This window comes from Quercus robur, chromosome 4 (genome assembly GCF_932294415.1).
Source record: "Quercus robur chromosome 4, dhQueRobu3.1, whole genome shotgun sequence".
NCBI lineage: Eukaryota > Viridiplantae > Streptophyta > Magnoliopsida > Fagales > Fagaceae > Quercus > Quercus robur.
Window position 1 is genome coordinate 23,560,157 of NC_065537.1, and position 22,681 is coordinate 23,582,837.

At 34.7% G+C, this 22,681-nt stretch overlaps 1 protein-coding gene across 26 annotated transcripts in view; it reads right to left on the reverse strand.

Moving 5' to 3' along the window:
- The window catches only part of LOC126720911 (nudix hydrolase 7-like), a 226,398-nt gene that overhangs the window by 25,284 nt on the left and 178,433 nt on the right, over positions 1-22,681 (reverse strand). For 6 of the 26 annotated variants that reach the window (XM_050423760.1, XM_050423759.1, XM_050423782.1 and 3 more), the window contains 2 exons: positions 21,844-21,900; positions 9,744-9,795 (listed from right to left, as the gene is read on the reverse strand). In XM_050423760.1, the coding sequence (XP_050279717.1) occupies positions 9,744-9,795; positions 21,844-21,900 (109 nt within the window). Of the gene's footprint in view, positions 1-9,743; positions 9,853-10,110; positions 10,146-10,244; positions 10,296-10,373; positions 10,452-12,449; positions 12,588-15,840; positions 15,907-16,027; positions 16,217-20,705; positions 21,069-21,791; positions 21,901-22,151; positions 22,187-22,297; positions 22,349-22,436; positions 22,515-22,681 lie in introns of those variants that run through there. The other 20 variants (XM_050423767.1, XM_050423770.1, XM_050423769.1 and 17 more) reach the window with 9 other exon arrangements.

The following is a 22,681-nucleotide window of genomic DNA, read 5'->3' on the forward strand; positions in this document are numbered from 1 at the left end:
CGCACACAGTCTCAGAGTGTGGTGTGGGAATGAGTTTCGAAAAAGTGGATTTTTGGTACTTGACTCTTTAAGTTAAGTAGTTGAAGGTGGTGGAGCTTTCAAAAGGATGAGATAATTTCCGAAGAGTAGACCCACCCATATGAAAGACTTTGATGAGATCGAAAAGGGGTCTGCCAGTATTTGAATGTACTTGCATGACCGAGCCTTCTTAGCATAGTTTAAGTTGAAGTAATTTCAAAAGAGTGTTCTATGGTATTTGAAGTGGGTTGGTGAGGAGGAAAGTTGTTTGCAAGAAGTTGGATGTACTTGCAAGATTGACTCATTTCAACAGAGGTTAAGTTGAGGTAATTTCAGGAGAGTATTTTGGATCGTTGGCGATGATCATAGGGTGTAGAAGATGGGGAAGATGAGAGAATGGTGGCTGGGTACAGCATGCAGAGTCATGTGGCTAACCTCGTGTTTTTAAGAAGTCCAGGCGAAGTAATTTTTGAAGAATATTCCTTGAATTACGGCGAGGACATGTGGGAAAGTGGTTGAATGCGCATGCGTAATTGTTTCACTTAGTTTAAGTTGAGGTAATTTCAGAAACTTATGGATTTTGGGTATGTTGGTGTTGGTGTTGAAGAAGACGGGGATGAAGCAAAGCGAATGGGTGAAACATACGCCACCATGGTGTTGGCCTTGTATGCTGGGGACCTTCTGGTGTAGATGCTTATGGGAAGTACACCTTTAGATATGGGATTGATTGCATGCTGAATGAGGTCCGACAGCAAGTAGTAGAATGTGCGTGCATGATGGGACCATGCCGACGGACGTTAAGTTGAAGTAATTTCAGAAGAGTACCTTCTGAAATTCTTCAAGCTGATTTTAAGTTGGAGTAATTCCAGAAAGTGAGTTTTGAGGTACCAGTTACGATGACCTTTGGGTCTCATAGTAGTGGGGACATGGAATAAGGCTTTGGTGACCATTTACCGGCACCAAAGGCTGAATTCTAATGAGCTGGTGCCTTGGAGGTTGTTTTAAGTGTTGGATGGAAGACAATTTGTAGGATACCCTAACACTTTTTACCATCTTCACCTACTGCCACTTGTTGGAAAAGCACAGAAAAATGAAAAATGGAGCTAACTTGTGATTCTGGTCTTAAAAACTAGCCAAGTTGCTATTTGTTCCGAACCACTACTTCTGCTAGAAGACCAAGCAATTGGAAAGAGACTACGTGTGTCCACTGGACTTGGGTTTCCTGGCCAACCAAGTCCACGGAAGCATGGGAGGACGATACAGGCCTTGTTATGAGTAATTTTATGGACAAAGGTGGTCGTTAAGTGTAGAAACAAAATTTTTTTGGATCTCAAAACTACAATGATGCTATAAAGAGGGTTTCAACAGAACCATGAGAGGGTTGATCTCAAACCGATTGTAAAGCAATATCGATTGCTAGGTGTTGAGAATGATGAGGCCATAGCGAGAAATGGTTGTGAAAAGGAGGACTTAAAAATCTGAAAAAAGCAAATCTTCATTTCATGATTCAGTGTTTTTTTTTTTTTGGATGAGTTTTTGATGAACCTGGCCCTCCTATTTATAGTAGAGAGATGAAGAATGGTAGATAGGTAGTTGAGAATGGTAGTTAAGAATTTTTGGGGAGAACGGTAGATGGGAACGGTAGGCACCAAATGGGAATGGTAGGTTGAACTAATGACCCAGTGTAATTTCAAGTTCAAGACACACTTGTGATAGTTCATTTGTACTTCGAAAGGGAAGCCTTGATGAAGTCTTGAGAATAACCTTGAGGGAATCAGACCAAGTGGATGAATCTCAAATTTTGATCTTGAGAGCCTAAGTTTTGAACACTTGGAATCGAGTCATTTGTGCAATTTCCGAGCCTCAAATGACAGAACGGACTCCAAAATTGGAATGTAAGCGAAAAATTGAGCAACATAGGTCCATCTTAAAAATTTTGACATTTGGTCAACATTTGCACAAAAGTCAACTTTTTTGGAAATTGGACATTTGCACAATTTCTGAGTTTCGAATGAAGAAACGGGTCCCAAAATCAGAATATACTCGAAAAATTGTTTCGGGTCAGATTTACGGGTCGGTTTAGGTCAAACCGGGTCATTTGGCAAGATGGGTCAGACCGGGTAATGGAGGATGATGTCATCCATGACGTCATTTCTCTGTCCCGTGCATCAACGCTAGCGCTTGAGAGTTTGTTGGCGCGTGGGAGCGCGTGAACGAGAGGTTTTGAACGCCGATGTCGCCGGAGGCGCGTGGCTTAATGTTTGGGCCTAAAATTTTTGGGCTTTGTCGATCTAAGGCCGTAGAAGACCATGGTATAGTCAGTTTTTGTGAAATCATAAACAGATATGTACAGTTTTAAGGGACTAAGCCGCTGGTCATCACGAGTCCGTGGCAATGCGTGGTGGCTCCGTTGTTGAAGATCTTTCTGGGTTTTGTACATCAAAGTCCTTAGAAGATTTCTGTGGGTTGATTTTTTGTGAAATCTTATCAGAAATTTTAGAAATCTGGAATGGGAGACCGCAGACATTGTTGGACTTGTTGCCACCTTGGTTTACTTTGGCGGTGGCCATTTTGACAATGTTTGACAATCCAGGCAGGGAGTGGTTCCAGGGTAACCATTGAGTGTCTCTGCTGTTCTCAAAGGGTTGGTGACACAGTAGAACAAGAAACTTCCCTTTGCTGGCCTAGAATTTCATTCACAGTCTAGTGCCATAGTTTTTCCTCTCTGCAGGCCAATAGGTTGTTTCTAAGGTCTAGTGTATTTTTTTTTTCTTTCTGACAGCATGATACATTTATGAGCTTTTACATTTCTAATTTTTCAAATGGGTACGTCACCCTTTGAAAATATGGTACTTTTAACTTTTTACATGTGTTTTTCCTTTTGTCTGTTAGCTTCTGAGGATCCCTATATAAAGCCACCCAGGGCATGCACTAATTTGTACAAGCAAATCTCCAGTGGGTGATATAATACCATAAGTGTAGAGAAATAATGCATATATATATATATATATATATTTTAGTTTCACAATATGCTTTGTTTGTACTAACCCTTTTTTTTTTTTGCTTGATTGCTTGTTTTTGTTATGCAACGTGCTTCCCTTGGCAATTAAGCTGCACCAATACTTATATTTTCAACACAGCCATCTCAAAAGTCTTCGCAATGTAGCCATATCAAGAGTCTTTACCATCGTGCCAACATTTGTCCTTGTACTGAAGCCATGCCAACATTTATCTTTGCCATGAAGCCATATTTGCACCGAAACTATGCCAACGTTCATCTTTGTCCTGAAGCAACGTCAACACTTCATTTTTGCCATGAAGCAATATTTGCACTTCATTAACACTAAAGCCGTACCAACATTGATATTTGCCACGAAGCAATGTCAATACTTCATCTACACTGAAGCCATGCCAACATTCAACACTTCATTCGCATCGAAGCTGTGTCAACACTCATCTTTGTCATAAAGCCACAACAACACTCCACATTAGCACTTGAAGTTGCACCATCATTTACATTGAAGTCATGGAGCAATGTCAACACTTCATTTGCATCGAAGCAACCACGTCAACACTTCATTTGCATTGAAGCCGTGTCAACACTCATCTTTGTCATGAAGCTATGTCAACACTTCATCTGTGCTGAAGCCATGAAGCCATGTCAACACTCCATTTTCGCCAAAGTCGTGCCAACGTTCATCTTTGCCATGAAGCCACGACAACACTTCATTTGTGCCGAAGCCATGAAGCCACGTCAACACTCCATTTTCGTCGAAGTCGTGCCAACGTTCATCTTTGCCATGAAACCACGACAACACTCCACATTAGCACTTGCACTCGCATTGAAGTCGCACCAAATTTTTAGAGGCAATATAGCTCTGACATCAAGGGTGCATAACATTTGAACAAGCCAGAGCATGCTACCAAGACTTTGAAGATGTTGAAACATGCTACCAAGAATTTTGTCATTGCACGAACATGCCCATAGAGGAGAGATAATGCCACACCGACTTCAGATATATAATCTATCATCATTCCAGAGGAAGTTGACGTCATCTAGATTTTAGAGACATGATGTGAAACGACACCACTCAGAAGGGAGATGATGTGGTTCTAATTTCAGAGTTATGAAGTGGCACAACCTAGAAGAGAAATGGTGTAGTTTAAACTTGCAAGGTACAAGAAGATGCCCCTAGGAGATAAGTGATGCAAAGCATACTTAAAAAATGTGGGAGAACATCCATTGAAGATGGGCAATGCCATGAAGACTTCATTTCTTGCAAAAGAAGTTGGAGATTTTGTTTTACTCCACAACCAAGCATCAACTTATGTTCATCATCATTTCAAAGAAAGTTAAGCAACGTCAACTCTTTACAGTCTTCATTTTCTACTATAACTTGTAAGCTCCATTGGTGTTTGCCCCCTGCCTGAGAGTTGGAAGTACATCACAAGCAACAGTCACATGGTTTGACCCAACAACTTCATCAAAGTTTAGATCAATCTTGTTTTCTTTGGCAAGCTTCATGATTTGTTCTTTGAAAACAAAGCATTTTTGGATTGGGTGGCCAATGATGCGATGATATTTGCAGTAGTTAGGGTCATCAACTTTCCCAATGTCTTCTAGCCGCTTGCATTCTGGCAATTCAATCAACTTCAATTGCAATAGTTGTTCTAAGATGTTTGGCACATCTTCATCGGGGAACGGATATACTTTTTGCTCACGTTCCTTAAAAGTCAGGCGACGTACTTCATTTTTTTGCCATCCTTCAAGCTGTTCTTTATTTGCCTTTGCTCCTCTTCTTGGAACCTTAACTACGGCAGTGTTGACAACCATTGAGTCTTTGAGATTGCTTTTTGCATTCCTATCATTCCTCCTTACTTCCTTTCTGCTTTCCTTAAGTATAGGAGGGTTTATACTTTCGCGGCTAGCAATGCTTAACTCCATGTCATGGGCACGAGTTGCTAGCTCTTCAAATGTTCGAGGCTTTATCCCTTGAAGGATGTAAAGAAGTCCCCAATGCATGCCTTGGATGCACATCTCTACAGTAGATATTTCAGAAAGTCTATCCTTGCAATCTAGACTCAAAGAACGCCACCGATTGATATAATCGACCATTAGCTCATTTTCCCATTGCTTGGTATTAGTAAGCTCCATCATGCTCACCGTGCGACGTATGCTATAGAATTGGTCAAGAAACTCTCTTTCGAGTTGCTCCCAACTGTCAATTGACTCAGGTTCTAAGTCTGTATACCAATCAAAGGCATTTCCCATGAGTGAACGGACAAATTGCTTTACAAGGAGGCTTCCTTGAGTCCTTGCGTTTTCATAAGTTTCTACAAAGTGAGCAATGTGTTGCTTAGGATTTCCTTTGCCATCAATCTGCAATAACTTGGGGGGTTGATACCCATCTAGCATTCTCATGTTGTTGATGTGCTTTGCGTAGGGTTTTGAATATGTGAGAGAACTTGTAGAAGAACCTCCATATTGTGCTCGGATGGTATTTGTTATCGTGTCTTGTAATTGTTGGACTGACAACGAAGCAACCGAAGTAGATTGTTCTCGTCAGGGAGTGTTTTCAATTTCTCTCCCTTCGTCATCCTTTGCAGATGTGAATTTATGACCATGGCTTAATTCACCGAGATCTTGAACTTCAAGTTTGTTCATTAAAGCTGCAATTTGGAGGTCTTTATCTTCAAGTGATTTTGTGAGAAGGACGACCCTTTGTTCCATTTTAGCCATATTTTCTTCCATGGTAGAGGTGTTAGTCATCATGACTGACACAACTTCCCAAAATGATGGAGAAGGAAGTGAATTGAAGTGAGCACGCGAAATCTCATATTTTGGGTTCCCTTCGGTGGGAGAGAAATTGTGCGATCAAATTTTTGTGAAGGATGAAGGGGATTTGCCCCCATACTTGAGGTGTTCCAAGGTGGAGATGTCCTTGTTGATGACCTTGTTTCTTTTAAGAGGGTCTAAGGAGATGATTGTCCAAACCTTGGCTTCCTTGGCTGATTAAAGTTGATTGTTTGTTTTAGGTTGGTTGTGATTCATTGCACCAATGCAATTGTTGGTGGTAGTCGTACCAACTCTAATTGAAGTAGTTATTGTTGAAGCTTGAATGTTCTTGCTAGAAGCCATTGAAGTAGCTAGGCAGCAAGATGATGAAGATTTCTTTCGTTGAAGGAGAATGAGATGAGAGGTAGAGATGTCCCACTGGGCGTGCCAGAATTTGTGGATGACTAAATTTCTTGTTCGAAATAAGTCAAATAAGTAAAATAGTTTCACAAATGCGAATTTGTATTGATGATTGTGTGGTACAATTCTCTGTACTTACAAAAGAGTGATCTTCTGATTCGATCTCCTTAAATGACTTGTTGATTGGATTTGTAGTAATGTGATTTTGACTTGAACACCCAATGTACTTCAATTTGGCTGAAGAATGGATCGAAGATCTTTGGAACAGATTACAATGAATCTCTGGCTATGAGCTTGTTGGAAATCCTTTGTTTTTCACGTTCTTCGTGTGTTCTTCGTCTTCGAAGGTTTGTGGTGGAAGTTCTCCGGGGCTTTAGAGGCTTGAATCCGTGGAGCTTCACTTACCATTTGTGGTTGTTTAAGGTTTTTGGAGCTTTTAAGCTTGATTCCAGTGAACTTTGAGATCTAGGAATATGATTTGGATGATTCCTCTTCGAATGTTCTTCGTATTTGAGGGTTTATGGTGGAAGTTCTTCGGGGGTTTAGAGACTTAAATCCGTAGAGCTTCACTGATTTGTGATTTGTTGATGTTTTCGGACCTTTGAGCTTGATTCCCGCAAACTTCTGGATCTAGGAAGATGGTTTGGATGATTCTGTTTCAAATGTTCTCCGATTTTGGGGTTGAAGTTCTTGAAGTTCCTAGAGGCTTCAGGGCTTGATTCCAGCAGAGCTTTTTCACTTTTGAATCTTGGTCCTCCTAAATGTCTTAGGAAGGCTTCTATTTATAGGAGTTTGGAGGTGGGTGAGCAACACGTGGCGGAGTTTGATTGGTGACACATGTCACAGCCTGATTGGTCTGCTTATGTCATCGCTTACACGTGCTGGACTGCTTGTGTCATCGCTTACACATGCGAGGCTACTTGTGTCATCGCTTACACGTACGCTGATGTGTGATTGGTTTTTGCATGACACTTGGCGAATTTCTGTTGGTTTCTGAATAGTGATAGCAAAACCTAGCAACAATACGTGGTGCTTTGTAATTGGCTGTATTTTGTGGACTTGGTAATGTGACATGTCAGCTTGTGATAGGTCGGGAATTTTCCCTCTCTACACTTATGTACCCTGTATTTTATGTGGGATTTCTTTGTAACGTTTATGTGTGAGAGAGAGTGTGAAGACTCAAGGCAAAGTGAAGAGCAAGAAGTTTTCGCAGGTAGCTCACGAGAAGCTTTCCTGCGAAGTGAAGCATGTGCCCTGCACAAGACTGGAATGCGAAGAGTTATGACAGATGGTTACAGCTGGTTTTTGCGAGTATCTCGCGGGTAAGGCCTTCCCGCAAGATACCTGCAAAACATTCTGTTTTGCCAATTTGTTATATCTGATACACTAGGTCTTTACACATACTATATATTATATACCCACATTATCCACATTCTGAAAGGAGTGCTTTCAAAGAGAAAACCTTAGCCACTATCCTTGAAAGTGAGAGGTTGTTACACCCACAATTCTCTACACAATCCATTGTGGTTTTCCTCAACTCTTACCTCTCTATTTCCAAATCCTTGAGAGGTTGATAGCTCAAACAATTGAGGTTTTAGTGCTACTGGGAAGCATTGGAAGAAGCCAAGTTTTGGCTGATGCAATCAGGCATATTACGAGATTCGGAAAGCTAGACAAGACACGGTTCTGAGAAGTTTTGTTGGAGTAGGAGCTTGGAGGGATTAGGTGCATTGGGTAGATTAGGCTTAGAGGGTCTCTTACTACTCGTATATCCTAACTTATTATCTAGTGGATTGATTTACCGCTTGGAGGGCGGCGGAGAAGTTTTATGCCAAGTATTTCGGTTTCCTTTTCGATAACATATCGGTGTGTTATCTTGTGTTTGCATTCTTCTTCCATACTCTTTTAGCTTTCATTTTACTGTTGTGTTTTGATGAATATGGCTTAGAGTAGTTTTATTGTTTGTTCACTCACATTTACTCTATTCCGCATTAAGTTTAAGTTAGAGTAAAATTAACTGAGCTGTAACTTTTAATTTGGGGGTCTAAACAGCTCTTGTGTTTTAACATATAATCAAGCTTTCAAAAACATAAAACTCTACACGTCAAATGAGTTTGGGCTGAATTGGAAATTTTGCAGAAAAATAAATCTGCACAAGATTCGATTGATCAAATCTAATTTTTGATCAATCGAGTCTTGCAGATTTAGACCAGTAAATCCTGCAATCACTCAATTCCAATTTTACAAAGAAACATACTTTGAGCAAGCCTAAACCTAAACTCAATGTTTTGATCATGGTTTGCCAACACATTACAAATTGAAGTTCTAATACATTTAGTTCCTAAAGTCCTAGAACCTAACACTATATAGTATGACTAACTCTTCAAGCGTTTCTATCATAGAGTTCTTATAGTCACAACTCATGCAAATAGTATATCGTGTTTTTTAAACATCACATCAGACTTCCTATGGCTGATTATCAGAAGTTACAAGGTGATTTGCATCTTGATTGTTGAAGTAGAGGTAGCTTATTTTGCCAGAGCCTGTAGTTGTAGCTAGTGGAGAAAAACCAGTATAATTCGTTTCAGACTTTGATAAGCATATTTTGGCAACATAATTGAAGAGCTCTTGTTTTTGGATAAAAGGTTGCGCTACGTAGTACCTCAATTGGCATCCACTAAAGAATTGGAAAAGAAAAAACGAACATAAGAAAACCATGATGCCATAGTTCAGTAATTATAGAAGGTCCAATATGAATCAAAATTCTTGAATTTTACATTGCTTTAATATTAAGTTATGCCATGCCAAGCCAAAATGGGAAAATAGGACATAATAAGTTAATGTCTTCTGCCACCAAATGGTCATGAAAGGTAGATTTTTTTCGTCTTTTTATGGTTTTATATTCGCTCTAAATGCATTTTCTTTCCTCAGAATACGTTTCAAATTCAAATTGAAAATGCATATTGCCTTAAAGATATATGAATTAGAGGAGGATTTCAAGAATGGGTGATGCAAAATAATTCACACTAGTCAGTACCATAGATATAAAGATTTCAACAAATATCTTTTGAATTAAGCACAAATGCCACCATCATACAAGTAATAAAAACCAATCCAAAGGATCTGCTTAAAAAGTTCCCAAATGGACTTATTTACTAGAACCTCACTACAACATATGCTTAAAAATACATTTTATTCTGATGCTCCAATCCGGACACAAGCCTTGTAGACATAATTGATTATTCCCTATGTATAGTCTTTTCTTTTATCAAACAAGAACATGAATTTGATTGGCTTATGGTCTTGCATCCAGCTAGTATGATTTTGAAAAGTTAATTCAAAGAATATAAGCAGCTAGTATGATTGATAGAAGTTTGAAAAATATGTGCAAATTTCCACATTGGGGATTGCTCAACTCCAACATTATTTTTATTAACAAAACTAATGTAATTTTATTCTTAAAGCCCTAAACTAGTTGATGCAAAGAAAAACAGTCTTTGTAGTAGTATTGCGAGAGAAAAAAAAAAACCTGTGCTGCTTCAATCTCTGAATTCTGCTTCTCAATGTCAAAGTTACGGGGATTTAACATGCAAATGAAGAGCAAATCTGATTTGCTAAAAAATGAATTGTGGCTTTGCCTGTATATTGTGTGTGTGTAAGAGAGAGAGAGAGATTAGAATGAACACCAAAAGGAGATTGAGCAACATGTAAACTATATTGACAACAATTAATATAATAATATTAGTTTTAGTATAACAAGTTGCCATAAATTTTTCATAATGCAACATTAGTAAACTTGCTTTTACAGGGAAGAGTATTTATTGTTTATTCACACATCTAAAACAATAATATCTAAAAATGCATGTGAACTGGATAGTATTAGGCAATTTTCTTACCTGAATGCTAAAACTTCCACAAACTCTGTGTCAATCTGAAACAAAATAAAAGCAAAGGTCTTAGATTTGTAAACCTACATGTAGGTAAATATCATACTCATTTGAATCCACAAATTGCATATTTTATCACTTACTCCTGTCTCTTCTTTGACTTCCCTAATTGCAGCTGAACAAATATCCTCACCCTACATATGAAAAATTTCAATCCAGGGTGAACATTTTCTAAAGAATTTGATAAACGATTGCACTTGGGGCATACTCACTTCATTAACAACCCCTGTAGGAAACTTCCACACCCCTGTTCCTTTGAATTTGCCACTAATCTCCTGAACTACAAGCACCTGCCATAAGCAGTGGCGGAGCCAGGATTTGACCTTAGGGGAGGCAAAATTTATAACTAATATACATGTGTTTCCATAAACAAATACATATTGTGTATGTAACATACAACATATGCATCATATATACAAAATATTAACCAAACTTGACAATTAAATGCCAGTAATATGAATAGTAAGTGATCATTCAATATTGAAAGATCCCCTAAAATCATTGCATATCATTATATTTTGTATATTTTATTAGTTTTTTTTTTAATATATATAGCCAATAAAATAATCCCCTTATATATTTTATGGAATTTTTCATGTAATTGTTTCCAAATTTTATTGCTTAATACTTTTGAAAGGAAACTTTTTTTTTTTTTGGGATGGTATTTTCATCTCTTCAATTAAGACTTTTTCTTCTTTATTTAAGTTTATTTTTTATCATTTTTTTTTATAAATTTTGAACTTTAAAAAATATTAATAAAGTAAAAAAAGATATGAATATAAAATTTTGATACATAAAAAAGGAAAATTTTGGGCAGGGTCAGGAGGGGCAAGTGCCCCCTCTCGACCCCCCCTGACTCCGCCCCTGGCCATAAGATAAATTCCATTTCAGTAGCTAGATTTACTAAGCCATCATAACAAGGCCATTCCATTTTTTGGTATTTAATGATTGAAATAGTCAAGTCAAATACACTAGAGCAAGTTGTTTTGCTTGATAGAAATAGCTATATGAAGTATGAACAAAGTGACTTATAAATTTTAAGAAGATCAAACACAAATAATGAATTGTCTAAATTGTTATTGGATTGGATATAAGTGTGGGTTGTGTGGGCATGTGTTGAATCTCATGTTGGATATGTATTAAGTTGATCTAGGTTGCATAAGTAATTACAAGTAGTACTAATTTTAACTTGACTAGACTTTTTGGAGTATAATATCAATATATAGCTAATGTTTTTGGAATAACAAGAGCAAAACCAGAATTTCCAAATTACAGCTTCGTCCTTGATTTCATGGTCAAGGCTTGCACAATACCATTTTAGGCCTAAGGAGACATTATTGGTGGGGCTTTTTTATATTTAAAATCTATTATTATTATTAATTTAAATTCTATTCTTCTTACTATTTAAAATGCAAAATTACTTACTAAGTTTGTTTATTTAGGTTTTGTTAAATCTACTTTTTAATTGATAATATGATTAGTCCACTTAATCTTTTAATCACATATCCCATTTTCGGTATGATTTTGTAAGTTTTAATTTTGATATTATGTTTGTTTCTTTGTTTTAGAAACAACTATAACAAGCTTTGTTAATAAAATTGTATAAGAGTAAGTGCATTTGAAAGGAATTTATTCTTTTCTATAATCGAGAATTGTAATATTATATTACATTTTTGAACATCACTATGATTATTTTCATTGTTATTTCCTTTATACTATGGCATAATCTTTGAAGTAATTTTTTTGAATTTCTCATTGATCTATAAGATTTTATATAAGTTTTCTATTATATGTTTTATTTTTTAGAGCATAGAATCACTTGAATTTATCTATCATGTAACTCAATGAATCAATACTAATCAAACCTAGACAAATTTTTTTTAAATTATTGACTTTTCATTTAACTCGGATAAGGTGATGCATGATGCAGTAGATTTATTTATTTATTTATTTATTTTTTAATATTACAAAAGTTCAAACTTGAATTTGTTACAGGAAAATAACGAAACCATTATCATCATCATCATATTTATGACATATCTTTCTAAACGTTTTAGATTTTCAATTGAATTAGATTTTCTTTTTGTCATCAATATCATGGTCATATTGGGGGTGGAGAAAATAATAAACAACCTATTTATGAAATTTTTTTAATAATTATTTTTAGTAAAAATAATAATAAGAGGTCCTGTTATAATTGGGCCTTAGGCATTGGCCCAAATAGCCTAGCCTAAAGGCCGACCCCAGTCATGGTAAGGGAAAGCCAGAAATTAATCCAAAACACATACCTCTCTCTTATTGTTCATGACAAAAGAACCAACACCTACTCGATGAGAAGCATTTCGAGGAATAGTATCAGTAGTTTCAGGAAGCCAACATGCAAGCATTAAGTAATCTGGTTCAGCATGGTGATACCGAAATCCTTCCTGTAAAATCAACAAACAAGATTATAAATCACAATTTAGAAAGACTATACATCGATTGTTGGTACATTTTAATATGAAACCAATAAATAGATGGTTAAGTTTCTTATTGCTACTGTGGTGGGTAAGAATGAGAATTAAGGATCTAACTTAGCACAATGAATTTATTATTTTTATTAGAGAAGCCACCTTTTGGAAAAGCCCAAGGTTTACAATTCTGACTAGAGGACATGTAATAACCAATTTATGGGATTTTCCAACCGCAAATTGCTTAAATTTTCTCAAAGAGAGAGCGAATTACATGTCTCGATCTAATTAGCTTCATTTTACATTAGAATTTCTCGTAATTATAACTAGCAACTATAAGGTAGGTAGTGCTCGGTTAACATGATTTTTGATTACTGAGAATTTAAGATTCTTATGAGTATAAATGATTGGGTGTTTGAATTCATGAGAAATGAAATTTCAGTGTTTAGTAAGTCCTGAGAATTGATTTTAGAAATCCTAAGTGTTTAAACTAATGGCCTATTTGGAAGTTTAGAGAGAGAGGAGAGTAGAGGAGAGTAGAAGGAAGGAGAGTAGTGGGGAAGAGAGTAGAGGAGAATGATTATCCTCCACCTTGTTTGGATGTTTTTAAAATTAGTGAGGGGGAAGGGAGTAATTAGCCCTTCATCTTGTTTGAATGTTTTAAAATTAGGATAGAAATGAGAGGAAATGATTTAAATAGACAAATTTAACCCTATTTGAAAATGGACTTGCAACATTGGTGTATAATTAATTTGTTAGATTAAATAATTATTTAATCAACATTTTGAGTTTTTTGATTTTTCTTTGTTAATTAATTTTCTCAGAAAACAAACAAAGATTAGTAGTGTAGAATTTCTCTTTGTTTCTTTGTTGCTCTCTCTGAGTTTGTTACGATGTCGAGCCGATATCTAGGAGCTCTGACCCAGGACTGGGAGCCAGTGGTGCTTCACAAGAACAGAGTGAGAATGGCGTAGAAGAACTATCTAGTGGAGGTGGAGAAAGCAAAGGAAGCTAAAGATGGAAGGCCATCCATGGGACCTGTGTACCAAAGTTTGTTTGCCAAAGTTGGATTTCCGGCACCGATTCAAGGAATGGACAGTTGTTGGGACGTGTTTCAGTACGACTCTCTCTGTTTGTTTGCTTGGAAAATCCGGGAAAATACAAACGAATATTAAAAGAAAAAAAGAGAGTCTTTTGTAATTTTCTCTTATTATTATTATTATTATTATTATTATTATTATTATTATTATTATTATTTTGGTTTTAAAACTACACGAAACAAAACAGACAAATCGTTTTCGCAACAAAAAGTTGACTGCATGTTTCTCATAACAAAAAGTTATTTTATTTTTAATAATTTACTGTGGTTTCAGAACTTGATTTCGAATTGGATTTATTGCATTATTTTCATTTTTTTCATTTAGCTTAATTTTTCTCATGAAACAAACAAAAATTAATTATATAATCGATTTATAATTTTGTTAATTTAGAAAGGGTAAATTAGAGAATTCATTTGGTCAATAATTTATTTACTCTACTTTCCCTCCAAATCTCTCCAATTTGGGAGAATTAAAAATGAGGAGTTAGAGGTAGTCCAAACCCCTCTCCCTCCTTCCTTAAAAAACATCCAAATAAAGTAATTAAATTACTATCCCTCCCTCTACTCTATTCCTTCTCCTTTTTTAAACATCCAAACAGGCCATAAGTTGGTCGATTTACTTATATATATATATATATATATATATATATATTTCAATTTCATCGAAAAATGAAAATTATATAAAATATTAGGGTGCCAATTGAATCTTATGAGTCTCATTAAGTCATTTCCTTTCATACTACACCATGAAAAAAAAAAGAAAAAGAAAAAAAAAAGAGGCTAAAATCCAAAATTGACCCTTTAAGTTTCACCTTTTTTCATATCAGTCCTCTAAGTTTTAATTTTGTCATTTCAGTTCTCTAAGTTGCAAATTTTGTCAATTAAGTATTCTGTTAGGCTTCTGTTAACTCTTTCTGTTTACTCACCAAAATGACACTATTTTGTGGTTTTTTAAAAAAAAATAAATTTCATAATTAATAAAAATGAAAAACTGTTATTGAAAAAAAAGAAAAAAAAAGAGGCAGCTAAGGGGAACGACCCTGCCCCTGAAAACAGGAAAAAAAAAAAAAAATCACGATATGGATCACTGTGTAAAATCCAAAGTTCAAAGTAGCACAGCACATAAATTCAAATAAAAAATATAGCTCACAAGCATAGGTCTACAACTACACGCAACTAATATAGTTCACAAAAAAAAAAAAAAAAAAAAAAAATAGAAAAGCTTTTTAAATTTTAAAATAGCAAAAAAAGAAAAGAAAAGAAAGACAAGCAGATCAGAGAGGAAACCGGCACCGTACAACAAATCAGTATGAGAACAAGTATTAGGCCTCTATTTGGTAATTGAGAAATCGCAATCCATCTCCTTCTTTCTCGGTGTCAATATCTCTCTCTATCTCGATCTCGATCTCAATCTCTCTCTCTCTATCTCAGTCTTAATCTCATGGTCCCTCACCGACTCACAATCTGTGTCTCTCTCTCTCCTGCCGATCCGACGATCCTTAACTCTTTCTCCTTCCCCCTTTCTTTCTCCCTCAATTCCTCAAGTAGGGCCCAATCATATTGTGATTTTTTTGTTTTATTTTCAGGGGCAGGGAATGACAGCATTCCCCTTTTCTACCCCCCACCCCCATTTTTTTTTTAAAGTTTTTCGTTTTTCTTAATTACCAAAAAAAAAAAAAAAAAAAAAACCCAAAACGACATCGTTTTGGTTAGTAAACGGAAAGAGTTAACAAAAGCTTAACAGAATATTTAATTAACAAATTTGAAATTTAGAGGACTGAAATGACAAAAGGTGAAACTTAAAGGGTTAGTTTTGGATTTTAACCAAAAAAAATGTCATGTTTGTGAAATTAGAACATGTCCCCTCGTATTGTATCTTACTTTTTCAGAAATTGTTGCATCGTTGTGTACCCATACCGATGCTTTTTAGGATGAAATAGGTTAGCTTGTTATGAAATAAAAGCGCAATTATAACTACCAGGTATATGTGTCAAAACAAAACTCTATCTATTGGATTTATAAGTTGAATTTTTTTTTAAATGTTAAAAAAAAAATAAATAAACACCTCCTTTTAAGTATTAGCCAATTTGTTGTAAAATAATAATAATAAATCTGGAAACCTGTGTTTACCTTAACAGTAGCTTCAACAAGATTTGCATGTTCGATAGGCAATTTGATCCAAACACCTTTCTTCCCCTGCAAATTACATCCCAAGTTTATAACATAATAGGAGGTACTAGTAGCAACTTCTACATCAAATAGATACTAGACGTAGGAAGATAAACTGATAAGATTAAAAGATACTATATATATATACCTGTTGCCTACATTGCGATATTGAAGCTCTAAGCAAAGAAGGAAAGATCTTAGAATCTATGGGCTGTTCTATCTTCACTACAACTCCTCCATATTTATCATTATCTGAATTTAGTAGCTCAACCTGTTCAACTATATTTTCAGACATGACTTGCTTCTCTGCTTCTGATTAAGAATGAAAATCTATCTCCTGAACGAATAACAAAAAGAAAGTAATTATGCACCGAGTTAAGCTGAAGAATTTATCCTGTAGTATACAGCTTTTACATATAAAAAAAATGATAGAAAATTCAACAGATGTTACCGTATATATATATATATATATATATATTTTTTTTTTTTTTTTTTGGTGGAGAAAGAGGTTAAAAGGGTAGGTGATATGTGAAAGAAACTATGATTCTTTGAGACAAAGTTCTAGAAGAGAGAGCAATGAGAAAACTGAATATTGCATCTCCAATAGATTACATGAGATACAACATATATAGGCTAACCAATCAAAACAGATTTAGGGGCCAAATCTATCCCGACATATATAGGCTAACCAATCATAACAGATTTAAGTGCCAAATCTATGCTAACCAATCATAACAGATTTAAGTGCCAAATCTATGCTAACCAATCATAACAGATTTAGGTGTCAAATCTATCCAGACATATACAGGCTAGCCAATCATAACAGATTTAGACGCCAAATCTATGCTAAGCAATCATAACCGATTTAGGTGCCAAATCTATCCAGACATATATAGGCTAACCAATCATAACAGATTTAGGCGCCAAATCTATTACGATTGGTTAGCCTATATATGTCGGGATAGATTTGGCCCCTATATTTGTTATGATTGGTTAGCCTATATATGTCTAGATAGATTTGGCATCGAAATCTGTTATGATTGGTTAGCATAGATTTGGTGCCTAAATCTATTATGATTGGTTAGCCTATATATGTCGGGATAGATTTGGCACCTAAATCTGTTATGATTGGTTAACCTGTATATGTCTGGATAAATTTGGCAACTAAATCTGTTATGATTGGTTAGCCTACATATGTCTGGATAGATTTGGCGCCAAATCTATCTGACAGAATTGTGTAATGACTAATAGAATAAAGACACGTGTACAATAGTGTAACTAACTAATACCCCAGCTCTTATACTAAACTACAGACAACTTTACGATATCATGACTGAACTACAGGTCGTTTATGTAGATGGTTGTCTATGAACTAAGGCTTTGTTGACTGATTTACTTGAGGCAGCATCATCATCCTTTACAACATGTGAGGCGCTCATTGTCACCTTTTAATATATATAATCTTTTGAGAAAGTTTATAAACATAAAATTTGGCAAAATATTTCATACTCATCTAACGTGGGAGATTATTAGTGGTACATAAAAATAAATAAATAAATAAATAAATAAATAAAAGTGATATTAGAAGTGAATTAAGATAAAAACTAAAAAGTTTCCTAATTCAACTGTTCTTATAAATGTTCTCCTCAATATAGGTAACCCATCGAGTTAAACTTTTTTTTTTTTTTTTGGTAGTTTTTTCTTTAGCAACACTGGTTGTGCTTGATTTTTCTTGGGTGATCAATTTCTCCACAATTCAACAATACCCGTCCCACTATAAAAATAGATCTCATTATAAAAATAAAAAAGGCAACGAAATTTATACTGCTGATGCTGATGAAGGAACCTTCATCCTGCTACTCCAATGGCTATTGAATTCAATGAAGTTGTTGATGCGAGATTGATGGCTGAGATTGGGGTTTTATCGATTGTCACAAAGACTTATTGCTTTAATAGAGAAACGGAGCAATATATGGGATTTGGCAACTACACAAATAATCTTAGCCCACCAAAGATAATCCTCAACCCCTTAAACAATAAATTAAAACCCAAAATAACAACAAAAAAAATTGGCCAGCCAAATAACAACAAACATAGCCCAAACAACAATAAGGTTAAGCCAAACAATAACAAATGAACAAAAGATTCAACAAAAAGCTCATTAAAAAAAAACAAAAAATAAAAGCCCCTAATCATTCGGATTCATAACTTGTTCATCCCATTACAATAAAAAAAAAAAAAAAAAATCATAATTTCATTTTTTTCCTAAAAAATTATACCAAGAGAGATAATCTAGTTGTGAGTTCTCTTCAACGATGTCAACCATTGTACTCTCCTTGACGGCTTGGCTCAACTCATATTCGCAACATGTATTATATCTCTCTCTCTCTCTCTCTCATCATTTTAATCTCTCTCTCACTTCATTACTCTCATCTCAACAATTTTCGTTCTCACTTTGGTCTTTTAATTTTATTAGTAAAGGAAATTGTAAAACTTCATGTATTAAAGGGTTTTTTTTAGTTATGTTGATATATTCAAGTTTTCTTTTTATTAACTTTTATAATTTAAATATCTTAATAATTATGTTAGAAAATATTCCAAGGCTCACTACTGTATGAAGTCATCATTAAGTTTCAATTTCCTCTATAATATGAAGACTTTAATTTTTGCAAGCTAAAAAATTGTCTACATTAAAAACGTAATCTTTGACACGATTAGACACTAAACGCTCTCTCCCTATTCCTCTCCCTCTCCCAAAATCAAAATGGGAAATACTATTCACTTGCCTTACTTAAAGTAAAGTAAAATCTTGTAAAATAATATATATATATATATATATATATGTATATATATTTAGGGTCATTCTCCTATGCCCCCTCTTTTTTTTTAGGGGGTACGGTACCCACATAAGTTTTAGCCATTAGATTTACGTATTTTAATCTTAGCTGTTTATCAGTTACTGGCCAGTCAGGTTAACATATAAAACCAAAAAAGAAAAAGAAAACATTTGGTTCTAGTTTTGCTTCTTCTTCTCTCGCATCTCATCTAATTTGACTGAAGTAGGTTCTTCTCTCACATCTCGACGTCTCTTCTCTCCAACTTTCATTGCTGATGTTCTTAGGTAAATCATTGAATCTATTTTTTGGCATCCTGTGTCTTTACAATCTAGAGTCTCTACATTTCTTATAGCATTCATTTAGGGATTTTGATTCTTAACCCTTTTCCTCTATATTTGTTGAAGTTAGGGAAAAACCCTAGTGATCGGTTTGCATGCCATGGATTCTAGCTCTTCCATCAATTGTAGATCTGAATCACAAAATATTGATAGGATTGTCTAGGTTTATTTGTGCCTCTGTGGGTTTCATTTGATTTGTTTATGATTTTTCTGTTGATTTTGTTTGATTTGTTTATAATTTTTTTGGGGTTTCGTTTGATTTTTTTTCTAATTTGTCTATGAGTTTTGTTTGATTTGTTTCTGATTTTTTGTGGGTTTGTATCTACTGGTAAGGATCAGAATTGCGCTGGTTTAGTTTTGTTAAGAATTTGTTGATTTATAATACAAGTATTGGCATAAATAAATGATTTAGAATGGGAAAAACATAGTGGAAAGTGGAAACTATACAAAGTTCAAAAATGGGGACAAATTATAACTCAAAAGACAAGAAAACAATGTCAAATTCTCATCCTTGAATAATGGAGGTGGGATGGATGGTGGAACCATCCTCCCTCTTCCATTGAATATAAAAAGAAGAAGAATACAGATAAAGATGTGGTATAGTTTCTTCCAAAGGGGCACAATGCAGAAGGTTTAGGCCGATGCACAGGGATCTAAATCACCCAAGGAAGAAGCCACATTGCTAGGGAAAGAATTAAAACTATTAAAACTTAATTTTCTGTTAGCCCATTGCAGCTTGCCATTTAGTAGCATCTTTTTCTATTACTCTTATCGATGTTGTAGTAATTTAAAAACTGCAACTTGAGACCAAAATTCTTTAATTGTCAATATGCCAAAACTCATGTCTTTCAATTCTGAAATCCACTAGAAACAAAATATAGAAGGATATGAGACAATTGTCTTTCTATCATTTTTTATATGAATTAACAATAACTTTGGACTTAAAAATGATAACCTAAATACATTGGGATTCCAACAACATCTTTGTCCTTTTAAGTGAAATATTATCCTGGCATTTTGCTTTAGAGACTGAGTACTAGTGAAACAAAGGCAATTTGTTTAACAGAGATCAAAAGAGTTGTTTTTGTCCTAACTCAGAACTACTGAAATCTAGAACCAGCTATTAGATGTACTACCAAAGATCTTGCTAAAAAATCATTTCATTGAAATATGTCTTAATATTTCCTTCATATTTCTAGAAAAGAAACCGTGGATAAAGGGACTACATAGGCATCTAAAACAACACTAAAACCACATCACATAGAACTTTACAATAGTTTTCACCTTAATTTCTTAATATATATTTCAAAATTCAGATGGACTAACATATACATTCTCAAACATCTGTATCATACGAACTTTGATTTCTAGATCTAGTGAGTGCAAAAAATGAAAATTTTCAACTATATAATATTAAGAAGTCTGATAAATGGAAAGTACCTTTGTGGGAAAAAAGAAAAAAAAAATGAAGCTTTTCTCTAATGCTCTAGTAATTAGTGGAGACCAATTTTAGATAAACGAAAATAAATTGAATCTTTATTATCACACTTTGTATTAAATAAATATCAAATTACATGTTTATTATTAGCCCCCAACCCCCCTCCACCCAAAAAAAAAAAAGCAAATTACAACTTTATTGACTCACTCTATCGAGAAGAAATCCGCATTTTGAATTATATGCACTGTAAAGAAATGTACGTCTATACAGTATGGCCAACCCTTCAAGCGTTTCTATCATAGAGTTCTTATTGTCACAACTCGGGCAAATAGTATATAGTGTTTTTTAAACATCACATCAGACTTTCAATGGCTGATTATCAGAGGTTACAAGGTGGTTATTATCCTGGTTGTTGAAGTAGAGGTAGCTTACTTTGCCAGAGCCTGTAGTTGTAGCCACTGGAGAAAAACCAGTATAATTCTTTTCTGACTTTGATAAGCATATTTTGGCAACATAATTGAAGAGCTCTTGTTTTTGGTTAAAAGGTTGCGCTGCATAGTCCTCAATTGGCATCCACTTAAGAATTGGAAAAGAAAAAATGAAAATAAGAAAACCATGTTGCCATAGTTCAGTAATTATAGAAGGTCCAATATTAATCAAAATTCTTGAATTTTACATTGCTTTAATATTAAATTATGCCATGCCAAGCCAAAATGGGAAAATAGGACATAATAAGTTAATGTCTTCTGCCACCAAATGGTCTTGAAAGGTAGATATTTTTCACCTTTTTATGGTTTTACATTGGCTCTAAATGCATTTTCTTTCCTTTGAATACGTTTCAAGTTCAAATTGAAAAGGCATATTGCCTTAAAGATATATGAATTAGAGGAGGATTTCAAGAATGGGAGATGCAAAATAATTCACGCTAGTCAGTACCCTAAATATAAAGATTTCAACAAATATCTTTTGAATCAAGATTAAGCACAAATGCAACCATTATACAAGTACTAAAATCAATCCATAGGACCTGCTTAAAAAGTTCCCAAAAGGACTTATTTACCAGAACCTGACTACAACATATGAATTAGAATGGCTTATGGTCTTGCATTCAGCTAGTATGATTTTGAAAAGTTAATTGGAAGACTATAAGCAGCTAGTATGATTGATAGAAGTTTGAAAAATATATGCCTATTTCCACATTGAGGGTTGCTCTAATGCAATTTTATTCTTAAAGCCCTAAACAAGTTGATGCAAAGAAAAACAGTCTTTGTAGTACTATTTCCGTTAAAAAAAAAATACCTTTGCTGCATCAATCTCTAAATTCTGCTTCTCAATGTCAAAGTTTCGTGGTTTTAACATGCAAATGAAGAGCAAATCTGATTTGCTAAAGAATGACTTGTGGCTTTGCCTGTATATTGTGTTTGAGAGAGAGAGATTAGAATGAAACACCAAAAGGAGATTGAGGAGCATGTAAACTATATTGAAAACAATTAATATAATAATATTAGTTTTAGTGTAACAAGTTGCTATAAATCTTTCATAATGCAACATTAGTAAACTTGCTTTTACAGGGAAGACTATTTATTGTTTATTCATACATCTAAAACAATAATATCTACAAATGCATGTGAGCTAGATAGCATTAAGCAATTTTCTTACCTGAATGCTAAAACTTCCACAAACTCTGTGTCAATCTGAAACAAAATAAAAGTAATGGTCTTAGATTTACGTTGAAATGTGTAAACCTACATGTAGGTAAATGTCATACTCATTTGAATCCACAAATTGCATTTTTTATCACTTACTCCTGTCTCTTCTTTGACTTCCCTAATTGCAGCTGTACAAATATCCTCACCCTACGTATGAAAAATTTCAATCCAAGGTGAACATTTTCTAAAATTTTCTAAAGAATTTGATAAATAATTGCACTTGGGGCATACTCACTTCATTAACTACCCCGGTAGGAAACTTCCACACTCCTGTTCCTTTGAATTTGCCACTAATCTCCTGAACTACAAGCACCTGCCATAGGATAAATTCCATTTCAATAGCTAGATTTACTAAGCCATCATAACAAGGCCATTCCGTTTTTGGTATTTAATAGTCAAGTCAAATACACTAGAGCAAGTTGTTTTGCTTGATAGAAATAGCTATATGACGTATGAACAAAGTGACTTATAAATTTTAAG